The following is a 15,191-nucleotide window of genomic DNA, read 5'->3' as shown; positions in this document are numbered from 1 at the left end:
AGACGGATGAAGGCGAGTCTCCCGCACCTAAAAATGGGACAAATTGTACCGACTGGGCCTCCAGGATGGTGGTTATCTAGGGCTGACAACCCTTCACGGAAAGCAACTTATTAAGAGAAGCCACAACAGGAGCCTCGGACTGGACTGATAAGACAACGACGAACCCGGCAACGACAAAGGAATAACGATTTGCGCATTTTCTCATGGAACGTGCGCTCCTTGTACAGACCGAATGCTGCTGAGCAACTAGCCAATACCCTGTCCCAATATAAGGCTAATGTAACAGCGTAGCAAGAGATGCAATGGGCAGGGACCGATTTCTTGGAGAAGAGCCACTACATCATATATTATAGGGACCATCCAGTAAACCATGTACTCGGATGGATGGAGGAGGAGGAGGAGGATGGAGGATTCCGTAGCCTACACAATGACGAAATCTATGAGCGATACCATGACCGTCTGGTTGTGTATAAAATCCGGCTCAATAGGTTACGGTGGGCGGGTCACTTAATCCGTATGGATGAGGATGATCCCACCCGGAAAGTCTATAAGGGCAATATCTATGGTAGAAAAAGAAGACGAGGCAAACCCTGGCTGGAATGGAGCGATGGCGTAGGTCAGGACGCCAGACAGCTTTTAGGGATATCGAATTGGTGGACCTCGGCGCAAAAGCGGGATGTCTGGAGTTCCTTATTAAGGCAGGCCTAGACCGGATAGCGGTTGTTTCGCCGTTGATGATAATGATGAATTATGACGTCAGCATCTTATGTGCATGGCTTGGCAACAAAACCTTTAAAAGCAAATTATGCCAATACGCAAAAGAAATTGTGCGAATGCCCTATACTCCATAGAGGAGTGAAATGCCTTCCAACTCCGCTTAGATTTAGGATATCTAGACGATGTAATTTGAATTGAGCTGAGAAAAACAAGCATATTGGGGTCAATGATATCATTATCAACGAGCACTCCCTGCATCCAGTCTTTATCCTGAAATGATAGCAAAATTTTAGATGTTTGTTCGCCCACTCTTCATACACGAAAAGCTTTTTATAGCAGAAGTCGATGGTGTTCCATTTAAAATTTCCAAGTCTTACAACTTCCTAGAAACTGAATCCGCATTTCAAATCAATATCTAAGTGAGGTATTGAAGATGACAATGTTTAGGGAACACTTCAACTAGTTCCTCCGATCTATTCTTCTGGACTAAAATGACTTTTGCTTCCCTTTTTGATGAAGTCGGGCGAAAAACTAAGGCGATTACTAAGAAAAACCCAAAGCTACAATTTGAATAAATTTATTTATAATTGAATTAAAAATAAATACGATATAACTTGTAAAAATTAGAATTTTACATTGTTTCCATATGCATTTATAAATAAGTGAAATCACAAACAATCTGCCGCAATATTCGGCCTGTTTTGCTTGCAATTCGTTGAATTTAAATCCTATCTATCTAATCGAGTTGAATATTCATATTTTTTTTCATTTCTCATAATATGTATCGTCGTCATCACTTGTAATGAGCGAATGAGGTCTGACTCTCCACGTACAACTTCGCGGCATAAAATAACACATTGCACAAGAACGATGTTGGTAGTTGTAGAAGTTGACTAAAATGTGTGAAAAAGATTGCAATTTGCGTTGAAACATCTTACGAGCTAGTAATAGTTTTCGGTCTCGTTTCACATCTTGCCTTATGTATCCAATTATGTCACTTGTTCAATATAATGCGTAATGCAGTAAACGACTTAAGTACTAGACAAATTAAGCGCTAACCTTACAATTAGAATCAATTAAAACGATTATATGTATTTCTACTGTAAAAAAGAGCTTAGACGTAATATTTCCTAATCGGATTATCCTAAAAAAAGGAGATACTGCTTTTCATTTGCAATTTGCACTTGATGAGTGGCGAAACCAGGAAAGTGCTTCTAAGGTTAAGGTTGACCTCAGACTCGCATGCAAGCCTATGATAAAATCCAATAATCTTCGAGATCTAAGTTATTCGAATGGTGACCATCTGGGATATGGTTCGGCTAGTGAAATTCCTACAAATTTTCAGAGTACGTTAAATATTCTTACGGTCTACTATTGGTGTGATTGCTTCTAAAATCGAGTTTGATCGGTTCAATTTAAAACTACTTTTTGATTCCTTCTACATCACTTTGGATTCTATCATAGTCTCGAGATGCACGCCACCACTTTAGCATGTCGTCTCCAGCACGGCATCCGGTACGTTCTTAGTTGAGTTTCGAGATGTGATTGCGGCCGCAGCAGCTTTAGCTTTCTGCGCCTCCACCGTGCGGAACTGGTTCAAGTAGTCTGTAAAGTCTGCGCCACTTGGCCCACTCGTACCGCTGATGGTGCTCTCGCTGGGCTTTTTAATTTGCTCACTGAGCCGACGAATATTCAACTGAAGCTCGTCATCTTTTTGAGAAATTGATGAGAAGCTGTGGCGGGATTGCATCAAATTTGAATTAGTGACGTTTAAAAAAGTTTTCGTTGCAGTGTTACAATTCAAAGGATTTTGGTTATTAGAAGCAGTTTCCTTGTTGCCAATGTCTTTTCGAGGAGATAGTAAATTCTGCTGTTGCTTGCCAACATCCACCGCGGAAGCAGCAGCATTGCACGTACAGGTTCGCCCGGAGTCGTTCAGAAATGGTACTGACTCATCATCGATCACTATTGGAGACTTGCAGCGTTGTAATTTGGGGCGGCTTGAATTTTTGGCACTCGAAGTTTTCTCACTCTTTGCAGCAGCTGAGGCTTTTGTTATTTTCGAAATATCAGCGAGCTCAAATTTCGTTACAGAAAATGATTTTGCTTGACGGTATATTTCTTGCTTGGGTGATCTGGGCCTGGATGCTGCAGAGTCTGGACTGTTACGCCAGATCCATGGATCATCGTTCAGTGGTACCAAGTTTCCCCGGCTTAAAGACCGTACCTCCGGTGAAAATTTCCCATGTTTACCCCTTTTCTTCTTCTCCGGTTTTGCTGATTCTTCGGCATCAGGCATTTTCATCCAAGGATCAGATGGCACGTAAACCAGACACCCTGTACTTTTATTGTTCGCACGATTCTCATAACTAAAAGTTGTTCCTAGATCTGATAGATTAGGAGATGTTTGTTCGCTCTGGGCTTTATATCTTTTCTTCAGAAACCTTGCCTCACACTCCTCTTCGAATTCCTCATTCGGGGATATTTTCACTGAGACAATATCATTTTCATCGCATACAGTTATGGCATGCTGATGGCGTACAGGTGGCCGAGGCGATAGGCTGCGAGTCGTTCGTAGAGTACGCGAGGGTTTTGAGTCGCCGAGCGAATTCGATTTTTCAAGAATGGTTTTTACCGAGACATCAGGACTTTTCGGCTGCAATTCACATTTCGGATTCAGCTGCTTACGTTTATCGAGGCCGGGGCTCGTAGCGGCATTGCGAGTTGCTATTAAACGACGGGGACTGGCGTTCGTTTTTGCCGTAATGGTCTTTTCATCGCTAATGCGCAACTCATTGCAAGCCGTTGATGCATCCGATCCATTCAGCCGCATGTTGATCTGCGGACTCCTATGACTGAACCGATTTGGACTAGTAGCCGCATCGCAACTAATTTTCGAGATCTTCTGAACACTTTTCTCATATACCGTTCCACACGCTGCAACTCCACCCTGCCCGTGCTGTTTCGGAGATCGCAATGAAGTATAGCTAGAATGTTTGCAAGTACATTTCAGAACACATTCTGTGTGATTCTCTTTTGCTATTGGGGAATTAATGCTAGTGTAGCTGTTGTAGCCGGAAATAAGACGATGCGGTGAAAGGGATTCTTCTTTGCTCGAGCTGCGATTGGATAACTTGTCAGCAGCTCCGGTGGTAGCAGTTGTCACCGTCGTCGATGATTTCTTTGGTGTTTTTGGTGAATTTTTTGGATTATGAGGATAGGAAGACGATGATGATGATGCATATGTTGATAAGCGCTGGCCCTGACTTTCAGCCGCTCGGTTATTGGTGCTATCCATTCGAGCTAGAGAATCTGTGATAGAGGGCAATTTTTTGTTAGATGTAGTGACGGTGGTGGTGGTGCAGCTCTTGAATGAATAGGAGACGGCACAAAAGCCGGGCCCCTTATGCTAGAGAAGTTTTTCAGCCAAAGCCTTTGTTGACACGGAACTGGATGTTGAAGCTGAAACGAAACACATAAACGAAAACAGTTTGATAGATGATGAGTTTCTAGATGAGTAATTTACCGTCATTGTCCTCTTTAGCAGTTCCCGCTTGTCCCGGATTTGGCTGGCTCTTTAATTGTCATTTGACTAGTTCTACATTTAGGAATTTTCTAAGGCGATCAAAATATTGACCATGAAGTTCAACATCATTATGTCCCGCGCCCTGAAAGAAAGGAATGCAAATTAAAAAAAAAGAGAAGAATTCTGAAAACCGTGTCCTTAATCAAAAAGAAGCCATAAAATATGTCCCCGGAGTGGATACAAATAAATTGAGAGGGGAATCCGGGGATGAAGCCAGATATTCAGTACTCAATTCACCACGATTTACGGTTGCCCCTATTTGGGGCGCAGCGCGTCAACTGCACCTACGTGAAACCGTTGTCCATCCCTGGTAATGAGCTTCAACGGTCAACACGATTTTTAGAGAAGCTAGCACGACTTCTTTACTGTTCTACACCGATCCACTCGTCGACATTGCTAATAGTGGGTTCCATGATATTGCATTGTGGCGGAGTAGGGTTAACAACATTCGAAATTTATTTATTTCGAATGTTGTTAATTCGACTGACAGATGCCGCCACCGATGTTCTCCGTGAAATAATAATAATAATTTTTGGCGCAACAATCCAATTGGATCAGGGCCTTGAAGTATGTTAAAGCACTTCATTCAAGACCGTAACGGTACAATACAGGATTACAGTATAGAAGGCATGATCAGCATTGCGCTGACCCGAGATTATTATCCTGATTTGACTCAGGTACTCATTCACAGCTGAGTCGACTGGTAAGATACTGTATTATAATACTCTGCTTGCCAGGAAGTAAGCATAATTTCGGTGTCTGTTTAATGCGTCCGGGAAGAGAGAGTCGGATAGACAGCGTTGCACTCATGGAAAATTTATATAGCTCTGCCGGGCTACCATTGGACACTAGCGAGCCCCGGGTGACCCGTTTATAACCAAGTGCCCATATATCTCCATCCACCTCGTTGGCTACTTCTTGCCAGCGGCGAGCTTTGCTTTTATTTATCGCGTTGCAGTCTCCTTTTATCTGAAGTATACTCAGTCATTCTGGTGTATGCCTCCTCCCGATATTTCAAGCATTGTGACAAACGGCAAAGTTTGTGACACTATTCTGCAGATCGGCGATTTCCGCATTTCACCTATCCATGGAGGGCTTGCCGACCCCGCTTGTGAACGGGACAAAGGCTGAAGAAAAAGAAGAATGGAGGGCTTGTCCCGGCTTGATGCCCTCTGAAAGATAGAAGCCCTGCAAACAGCCGTTATCATTTATCGTGCCAGCTACAGCGCCAACAACCCCGAAGTGTCCTTCAACGCAACGTATTTGTAGGGGATTAGGCTTAGGTCGAACACTCGGTATCTCCTCATCTGGTGTTAGGGAAACAATGAAAAACGTTATCTCTTAACACCGAATTCAGACAAAGCTATTTTGAGCCCGAACCCGAAGACCGGGGCCGTCCGAGACGCAGATGGGAGCGATACCTGATAACAAAACACTATGTGACTAGGTCCTTGTTTCGATATTGTTGACTGATAAGCACATCCGCAGCAAGCTGTGCTAGCAACTGAACAGTTCTATCCCGGTGCATACTAATTTGTAGGATGCTGATAATGTTAGCCGCGCGCTACCCCTGAGGATCGAACCTTGACGCCGCATTATGTGTAATGTTCTCACTAGATGCCACAATCGCTGCAGATAACTTCAAGTCTTCGTTTTACGATCTACCTGATCGCATCAGCGACATGTTGCCCTCCGCTTAGATCCCCGGCAGGTTTAAAACGTCTCCCCATAGTTTAAGCGCCTGTAACATGACGAAATTGTATCCTACACACTATCCAATAAATTGCACCGATTTGGTCGACGTTGCTCCCATTCGGCCCATATCCAAACCCATCTGCCCTGCTTGGACGGTTTTTTTCTGGGCTTCTTTCTAGAAATGGAGCACTGCAGGATACTTGAGTTGTCGTCACCGCACAGGTAGCCGCATCCCTTTGCAAGCCTTTCTCTGTATTTATCTGTGCGCACTCTGACCTAGTGTTTCATCTCTTGATTACTCCTTCCTCCTTCGCTAAGCGCAGCGGAGAACGGTAGGGACAGTTTCGTATTGCGTCCAAACGCAACCAGCTCTCCCTTTCCCTATTATCTCTTCATTTTTAATGTTTTCGTTCAACAACTAAATCATACCACCGCGTAAGGTAGCGGACAACAATAGTCAGAAACGGATGTGCTCTTGGAGACAAAGGCCTTACCATTGCTTCCTGAGGTCTGGCCTACGATTACCTGATTCCAGAACTCACCGACGGATAAGCCCTCACCCGATTTAATGCACATTACCCAACCAGTGTCCTGGAGGGTCGGCCTCCTGATACCCCTCGCAACTGTTACCTAGGTAGAACCAGGCACACATAACCCCATCGGCATTCGCAGAGACCTGTCGACAGTACCGGGGACTCTTGGTGTGTCCAGACGGATACCGGTCATTCGCGGTTCGCTCTTCACAGAAACAGTTTCTTAAAAATACTTAGCACGCAGGCGTCCTCGGTGGGAGATATTATAGAGCATTGGACGACCATCAAAAATGTTCTTTTCTCTGGTGCTACACAGGCCATGCCCTGAAAGGGCGTCATATGATCAGGCGACAGTGGGATCGTGGAAGCGCAACGATCCACCGGAAGGGGTTGAAGGCTCTACCCGATGACAAGAGAGAGTTTGCTATTGCGCTGGTCAGGGGAGAGAAAGATGGCACAGAATGCAATGATTTCAGAAGTGTATACCGCATTACGAAAGAGTCTGCATGTGGTCACATATCTTTCGACGGTCTTGTGAAGAGCGTCAACGTCAAAGGTAGAAAGAACGCTTCACGACGGTTCTTAACCGCATCCGGTGAGTTTCCTCCTCTTCTGGATGAAATGACTAGTTGCAGTAGCAGGAAAAAAGAGAAATCATTTCGGCCATCAATGCACTTAAACAGAGTAAAACCGCTGGCTTTGGCAGTCTCCCCGCAGAGTTATTTATCGCTGCACCTGCAGTTATTGTAGATTTGCTGCTTCTAATCGTAAGTAAATCTTGGGAACCCTAGACGTTTCCCAGAGAGTGGAAAAAGGGGTTGATCGTTAAGATCGTTTTGAGTGTGACAATTAGAGAACTATCTTCGTGCTCCTTGTCGTTGAGCAGATGATAGCTAAAATAATTCTAGAACGCATTAAAGAACATTTTGAAAGCTTTATCGACAGAGAACAGTCCTACAGTCATTACATCAACACCCTACGGATCATTTTGAAACAGTGCGCGGAATTTAGATCTTCGCTGCACCTGCTCTTCATCCATTAATGCATTAACAGCGCTAGATCCGCTTTCGTTGCCCTGTCTCAAATCTGGAAATTCATCTCAACACCAAGACCAAGTTGAGACTGTGCTTTCCTAGTGTTCTTTCTGTGTTGCTATATGGGAGTAGCATATAAACAGTTAACCCCACTGTTACTAAAAAAATCGAAGCCTCGCTAATAAGTGCCTGCGTCTTATCATGTGTGTACGCTGACCTGACACTAGCGAAGTACTCGGTCGGTGCATGGGCCTGGCACGCACTGTCATTGGAAAGCGGAAGTTACAGTGTACACGTACGAAGCGACTTTTCCATTGCTGGTTATGCCGTGCATTGTTTCCCATCGACTTTGATGATCAGACCAATCTTGGCAAGTGAATTATCCTTAGCGCGAATTACGTGACCATACCATCAAAGACACTCCTAATTCTTCCGCAATCGATTGCGAATGTGATCAAGGCGTGTTACGTTACTAGTCCATCTTCGTCTCCATCACTGCACTCAGAATCACTCAGAATCATAAAGTTCGCTGATATTTCACCTCACCAAACTTCACTAGGTAGCGCTAATGCGTGAAGCAATTTCTTAACGTAGATCTCCATTGGCTAATAGCATTGACCCTAGATATTTAAATCGCTCATTTCTGAGCAGGTCACTGCCGTTGACAGTGATAGTCGATCGTCAAGGCGATCGTTCCATTTTTGGACAAGTTGTTTGTAATCAACTTTGCTATGAGACGCGAGGAAAGCATCATTTGCATATATAGGGCACTAGACGTTGGATGTCCCGTGTGGCAGTGTCCACAACAAGTAAAAGGGGAGTAGTGAAGAAGTTCTTTCATAGTGAACATCGACGGAGACACGAAACGGTTTTGATATCCTCGGCACACATATGCGCTCAAGTCAACGAATACCCGGAAGAACTTAACCCCACCTTTGTCAAAGTAAATTTGAATCCGCTTTCTCTTCTTCTCTTAAATGTCAAAACGGAGGCATTGAAAAGTACTAATCGAGACCTTTTATTTGATACCCCACATGACTACATTTGATGAAAAATTGTTACATGCACCCAGTTAAGTTCCACATCGAATGATATACGTGAGTGTTCATCGTTCCCACCTTCCCACCAAATGTGGTATCAATCGCTACAACCATTTCTGAGAAAAGTGCGTATGCCAAGCCTCACAAGAGGTGAGTACACATCATTGATCGAAAGATTGGTCCGAGATGCAGAGAGAGGTGATTTCAATACCTGGCTGAAGAATAGGGCAGCTGCGAGACAAACACACACGGGCGCATACTTCCCGAGGGTTCCTCGCACTTGAACATAACTTTGGCAATCACCGGAAGATCAAACACATTCTGAAGAGGAGAATAGATATAACATTCGTCAGTGATACCTTAGCTAAGGATCTCCAATGGCATGTTAGTGAGCGCTTTACAAATAGCGACCATGAAGCGATTGTCTTTCAAATATCAAAGCAGTGCAGAACTGTAGAAATAGGATAGACTTCCAAAAAGCTCATTTTCGGAAGTATTTTTGCAAGGCACAAATTTGTCAGGGAATGCAATGGATATGGCAACACAGATTCTGGTGAAATGCTGAGAGCAATGAATATCGTAAAGTATGCTTAAATGTGATAAGACGAATGTGAACAGGTCAGAATATGAGGAGCCACATCAACTATATTGCTAGAAACAAACTCCAAACTGCTATGGCAAAGAGTAAAACCAGGCATTTCAAGCAGCTCTGCAGGAAACCTGACCGCAAGGGTCTAGAACATACAAGACAGTTATGACATAAACCAAAGGAAAGCATTGCCCACCGATTACATGTTCTAAGCCCCTGAACGGCAAAATTAACGTCTTATTTCCACAGAGTATTAACGACGTCCTTCGGGTGTTCAAATCAACCCCGATGAAGAGATATTGGAAGCGGCCAAGAACATAAAAGTCAACAACGCTTCTGGCTTAGATGGCATTCGGAACAGGGTACGGCTATTAAATTGGCAGTGGGGATAGTACCAAAAACCTCCGAACAAACACTTACTGCGTGTTTGCACAGTGGAAGAAACAAAAATTGATACTTATCCCGAAGCCAAACAGGCCACTAGGCGAACCTTCGTCATATACACCAATAAGCCTCTTAAATACCGTCGACAAATTTTTCGAGTGGGTAATCTATAATAAATTACTCTCACTCGCGGAAACGACGGCTATTGAAGGAAACAAACGTTGGGCGATGGTAACCCTCGACGTAAAAAACGGCTCAAATCGGCGAGGTGGAAAGAAATCATTGAGGCATTTGCCAGGCCGTACGTATTGTTCTCGAGTTTCTGATAGAAAGGTAGCTTTGATGCGACTCAGATGAGGGCCCTAGAAAATACCGAACAACCTATGATACACCATGAGGATCAGTTCCTGGCCCTTTATTGTCAAACATAATGTATAACGGGAGTCTAACGAATGCATCTCCCTGGCAGTATCACTACCTTTGAATTCGCAGGTGACATAGGAATTACAATCGAAGCAATCTGACAGATAAAGTTGTGGTCGGGAAATGGTTAACTATCAGAAGCACAAAACAGTATTAATATTGATCGCTAAGCGCAAGAAAAATAATCCATTAAGATTAAAGTCGGAGACCAAATTATACATCCCCAGCTTGCTCTCTGATATCTCGAGATGATTTTCGATCAGAAGTTGAACTCGAAACAATATCTGCAATATGCAGCTACAAAGGCGCCTAACATCAGCTCAAGCGATCGCTAGAATGCTACCGAATTTTAGGGGCCTCAAGATAAAGCTGTCCACAACTCATTTTAAGAGTGGTTTCTGAGGTGTTATTGTACGCAGTATTTTTGTGGTCCACTATACTAGGTAATGTTAATAGAAGAAATATAGCAGCGGCTTATCGACTTGGTGTCCTCCGAACATGCTCCGCTTACCGAACGATACTCGACGACGCAATACGTAAATTAGCTGGGATGGTGCTTATCAATATCTTGGCAACTGAATCTCAGAACAACGGGGATACCAAATTCCAAAAGCGGGATTAGACGGAGGCATGGTAACATTGGCTACGACTTGACATAGTTTCTAGGCGGACATGGTGGTTATTGAGGATAACTTCAACGATTTGTTCATGATTTTCCGAACCGCCCGATTTGCGAGTACATAACGGAGGATGCGGAGCATACTCTTCCACTGTCCAAGATTCACATCATACAGAACGGAAATGGAAGCGGCAGTCAATATCCACTTATCAGCGGAAAACATCGTAGAAAATATGTTGAGTACGATTGAGGTATGGAAAGCGATGGAACAAGCAATAAAGGATATCCACGAAATACTACGCCAGGAGGAGTTAAGAACGAAGAAAGACAAGGAAAGGATCACCATCAAGAATAGCAGTTAAATGTGGTCCCGCCACGAGCCGTAATATGATCTAGCAATCCCGCGGGGAAAGTGGATGTAGAAGGAGGTGATTTTAGTAGGTGAAGATCCCACAATAGCAGTAACCTGCCCAGAACTGAGCGATTTAAATATCTCGGGTCAATGCTATCAGCCAATGGAGAACTGCGTAATGAAATTGCTTCACGCATTATCGCAACCTGGATGAAGTGGCGTTCCACAACTGGTGTTTTTTGTAATTGACGTGCGCTGAGCACGTCTCGAATTCAAAATTTACCCCAATGTCGTTCGTCTGCCATTCTCAATAGTTCTGAGTGTTGGCCGACTATAAAATACAATGCAGTAATCGAGACAAAGATGTTGCATTGCACTGGTGGCGTGACACGTTTTGATCACATTCGAAATGAGGATATCCGCGATCGATATGGGGTTGCACCGATCGTGGAAAAACTGCGAGTGAGGCGTTTTCGATGGTGCGGTCACGTAATTCACGCTAACGAGAATTCACTTACCAATATAAAGTCGCCCGAAACGACGGTGGCTTGATACGCTGGATGAGGATTTAAAGGCCACGCGATTACATCCTGATCAGGCATTTGATAAAATGAAATGGAAAAACCGATCACGGTGAGCCGACCCCGCTTATGAATGGGGCAAAGGCTGGAGAAAAAGAAGATGTGATGTTTTTAGGAAGCGATTTAAATAAACCATTTGTTGGAAAGTCCTGTATTGATAATAGTAAACCTCATACACTGCACACTCTGAGTTTAATATTAGCAAATGCCAAGAATTTAACCTACATCAAATACAAGTCGGGAAACCGGAAGCTGAACGCTTCAAGTACGAAAGGTTTTGTGTATTTCTTAGTACGTAGCACGTAAAATATGCATATATTATGTGAGAATATCCACTTTCGGGTGATATTGACATTCATAGTCTTGAATTTGCAAAAAAGCAGCAACTTTTACGTACTATAACACCAAGGATCATATTCTATGTTATAGGCCACACTATTGCAAAATTTCGGAGCCCAGGCAACATATAGTGGGAGCCTACTGACTTTTTTCAGATTTTTCGGTTGGGTAGTTTCTGAGAATGGCCCCCTTAAAGAAATGATCACTTTCAACTCCGCGCACTCCTCACCTTCCAACAAATGTCAAAACGAACACCGGCTTCGAAAAGCACTAACCGAGACCTTTAACTTGATACCCCACATGACTATATTTGATGAAAAAAATTGTACACCCCCCTTTTGCATGTATGGGGTCCTCCCATTAAATTCAACGGCTTTGGAAGCAGTTAATTCGCGCGAAGTCGCTAAGTTTGAACTGCTATACCTTTGGCGTTAATAGCCAGATTTCCATGAAATTTAGCACGTATATACGAAGTATTGTGCTCTATACTGATTTGGAAGTCCTAGGATGAATTTGAGGGCGGTTTTCAGTAAATTTCTAAAGTTTGTAATATACTATTAGTAAGTTTATTTGAGCAGATATCGGAATGGGACATATTTTGAGGCCTAGATTTCATCATCATCAAGCGCACCACCCTGATTTTTTTTTCGGATTTTTAGATTGGGTAGTTTTCGAAAATGAGTCCTGTCTCACTTTAAATGCATACATTTTGACTCCTCACTCGCGCACTTTGCAATTCACGACCAAACTAATATCAGTTGCGGAAATTACTAATCGAGGCCTTTCATTTGATATTCTACACGACTACATCCGGTGAAAAAAAATGTTGACTCCCCCCTTTGCATGTATGGGGACCCCCCTTTAAACTCCACCTAAATTTATGCCACTCGCTGTATGCGTGGGATTTCATAGTTCCCACTTGTCTACCAAATTTCGTTCGGATCGATTTAGCCGTTTTAGAGAAAAGTGTGTGTGACAGACAGACAGACCGACTGTGAATCGATTGTTTTACACAAAACAGCGGACAAGAGATGAATGAAATAAACCGGAAAGAAGAATATTTGGAGAATGCCATGCCTGCAATCATGCTAAGATGGTTGCTTCTGGTAATTCCATTTATATTGAGAAAGTTCCGAATAATTGCATCACTTTTTACAATCTAGCATTGAAAAGTGCACAATGAATGGGTGAAAACCAACCGAAACAAGGAATTAATATATATTTAAGGATTATGGAAAAATATTTTATAAACAAATTTCTAAGATTTTACAAATTTATCATAGAAATTCAAAACAACCTCCGTATCGGACCGCTGCGACTGATCGTGCTGTGTGGGAAAGATTTTAAGGAAGTAAATATGCATCACGGTTGAATGCCTACAACCCATCCAAACTACCAACTCGTCGTCTGTCTTCAATTCCCTGAAGTACCTGCGAAGACGCGGCCCATCTTCTACTCTTTTCAGTCTCATAATTTTGGGGGGCCGCACCCCTTGGGAGTGGATACCAGCCAGATTTAATGCCAGACAACGCCCAATTTCTATTCAACACATTTACAAGTTCTGTCGATGTATCTCTACCGAATAAAAATCGAAAACTTCCAAACCCACTCACCTCAACCCAAAGCGGTTCAACAGCCTTTGGACACCGTTCGTAGATACCGATGCCGTGTGAAAAGTCTATAACCTCATCGTCGGTTCCGTGGATCACCAGGACAGGTGATTTCACCTTGGAAACCTTATCAATACTGCAATGAGGAAAGGCAATCAATTTAGTCTTAAATTTACGAGCTAGCCCGATAATGCTTGCCTTGGAAATGCGTCGAAGAACCACGTCCTCTTCGTGTTTCGGAAAACCACTCGCATACCCGACATCAAGGGCGAATGGAGGATCACAGCGCCTACCTCGTGCCTTGTGGCCAAGTCCACAGTCGGCACTGTGCCTATGCTTTGGCCGTAGAGGATTATATTTTCCGGACTCGTTCCGAACCTGAAAAACGAGTGGAATAAAAGCGACTTGGAGAATCAGCGAAATGGGTCAGCGTACCTATTGCGCAGCGCATGCCACGCAGCCTCAATGTCTGCGTACAGATTCTTCTCGGATGGCTTACCGCCACTCATTCCGTAACCCGAGTAGTCGTAGCTGAAGATGTTGCAGTTGATGCGCGCTCCGAGCCCCAAGTAGAAGCTGCTCATCTGACCCAGATCCACAGCGTTGCCGTGGGAGAAGAGCAACGTGTACTTGGCGCTCTTGCTGCACTTGACGAAGATGCAGGTGATCAGGTTGCCGCGCGAAGTCCTCGTGAAGAAGCCCTCCACCTTGCTTTTGTCTCGCTCCGAGTACTGCCACTCTGCCCGGTCCGATAAGTGGATGTTATACTTGGTATTGGTGTCATCTGCGGAAGTCAACTTGTACGTTGGCTCCGGAGGCTGGAACGCAAGCTTCGCGGCTATCGGCCCTGGACATGGCGGGCAACAAAACATGCAGCACAACTCACTGAAACTGTAAGCAATTAGTCGGGAAATCGAAGGTGAGTGTATGAAAAGATTTCATGGAAAACAAAGGCAGCGGGTGCGAGGTGACACAATGTTCGCAGCGGGGAGCGAGACATGTGACAGTGCAGCACTCACCTGAGTCCGTTCATGGCTACTGCGTTACTTTCCCCGGAGTTCTAAAGCGTTTCCCGGATTCTGACAGCGTCAGGGCTATTTCTACCTAATAAGCGTCACAAAAGTATTCAATAACAAAACATGATTTCAAGGCGAGCGAAGCTGACACGAAAGAAATGGCTCATGACTTATCAAATGTCAGACTTTTGTTATCAGTCTTCTTCTTATTTGGACCGAGTTGTTCGCTGTAAACGAATGGAGCTGGAAAGTGGTTAGACATTTGGGACAAGAAAATCGGAAGCTAGGATATTGATCGTTTGAGCCAAGACGCCGGTTTTTGACCTCATCCTTAGCCACTGTATTGAAAAATAGAACTGTTTTTGCACGTTCCATGCGCATTTACAAAAGATGACAAAATGGCAGTGTGACATCTCATTTCAATGCTTTTACTAGTTGCTTTTGCTTCAGGTTAAGGTGGCAGAAGTGGACAAGCCTTCTTACTATCTCCCGACGGCCACTGAAAACTATCTTCCGGCCATTCAAAAGTGTGCAGGCCCTGACTAGGCGTAGGTTCATCCAACCGACAAGGATCTGTCTCCCTGCTAGCCATGTTTTGGAGCCAGCGATTCTGATGCGAAATTAACCGAAATAACGTCATGGGAATCGCCCTCCCTACAATGTAAAAAGTGCT

At 43.9% G+C, this 15,191-nt stretch overlaps 2 protein-coding genes across 3 annotated transcripts; both read right to left on the bottom strand.

The window, feature by feature from the left end:
- Window positions 1-1,475: 1,475 nt before the first annotated feature.
- Window positions 1,476-4,043, bottom strand: LOC119651370. The gene has a single exon (XM_038054943.1). The coding sequence runs from the start codon at window positions 4,013-4,015 to the stop codon at window positions 2,204-2,206; it is 1,812 nt and encodes a 603-aa protein (XP_037910871.1). The 5' UTR covers window positions 4,016-4,043; the 3' UTR covers window positions 1,476-2,203.
- Window positions 4,038-14,709, bottom strand: LOC119651371 (alpha/beta hydrolase domain-containing protein 17B). Of its 2 annotated transcripts, none has more exons than XM_038054944.1 (6): window positions 14,522-14,709; window positions 13,938-14,393; window positions 13,701-13,880; window positions 13,506-13,638; window positions 4,244-4,385; window positions 4,038-4,179 (listed from the first exon to the last, which is right to left on the bottom strand). In XM_038054944.1, the coding sequence occupies exons 1-5, from the start codon at window positions 14,533-14,535 to the stop codon at window positions 4,302-4,304; spliced, it is 867 nt and encodes a 288-aa protein (XP_037910872.1). In that variant the 5' UTR covers window positions 14,536-14,709; the 3' UTR covers window positions 4,038-4,179; window positions 4,244-4,301. The 2 variants fall into 2 exon arrangements, with proteins under 2 accessions (XP_037910872.1, XP_037910873.1); XM_038054945.1 differs by having other exon boundaries at window positions 13,938-14,387.
- Window positions 14,710-15,191: the final 482 nt, after the last annotated feature.

Source organism: Hermetia illucens, chromosome 3 (genome assembly GCF_905115235.1).
Source record: "Hermetia illucens chromosome 3, iHerIll2.2.curated.20191125, whole genome shotgun sequence".
Lineage (NCBI taxonomy): Eukaryota > Metazoa > Arthropoda > Insecta > Diptera > Stratiomyidae > Hermetia > Hermetia illucens.
This window is presented reverse-complemented; position numbering and strand designations above follow the sequence as displayed.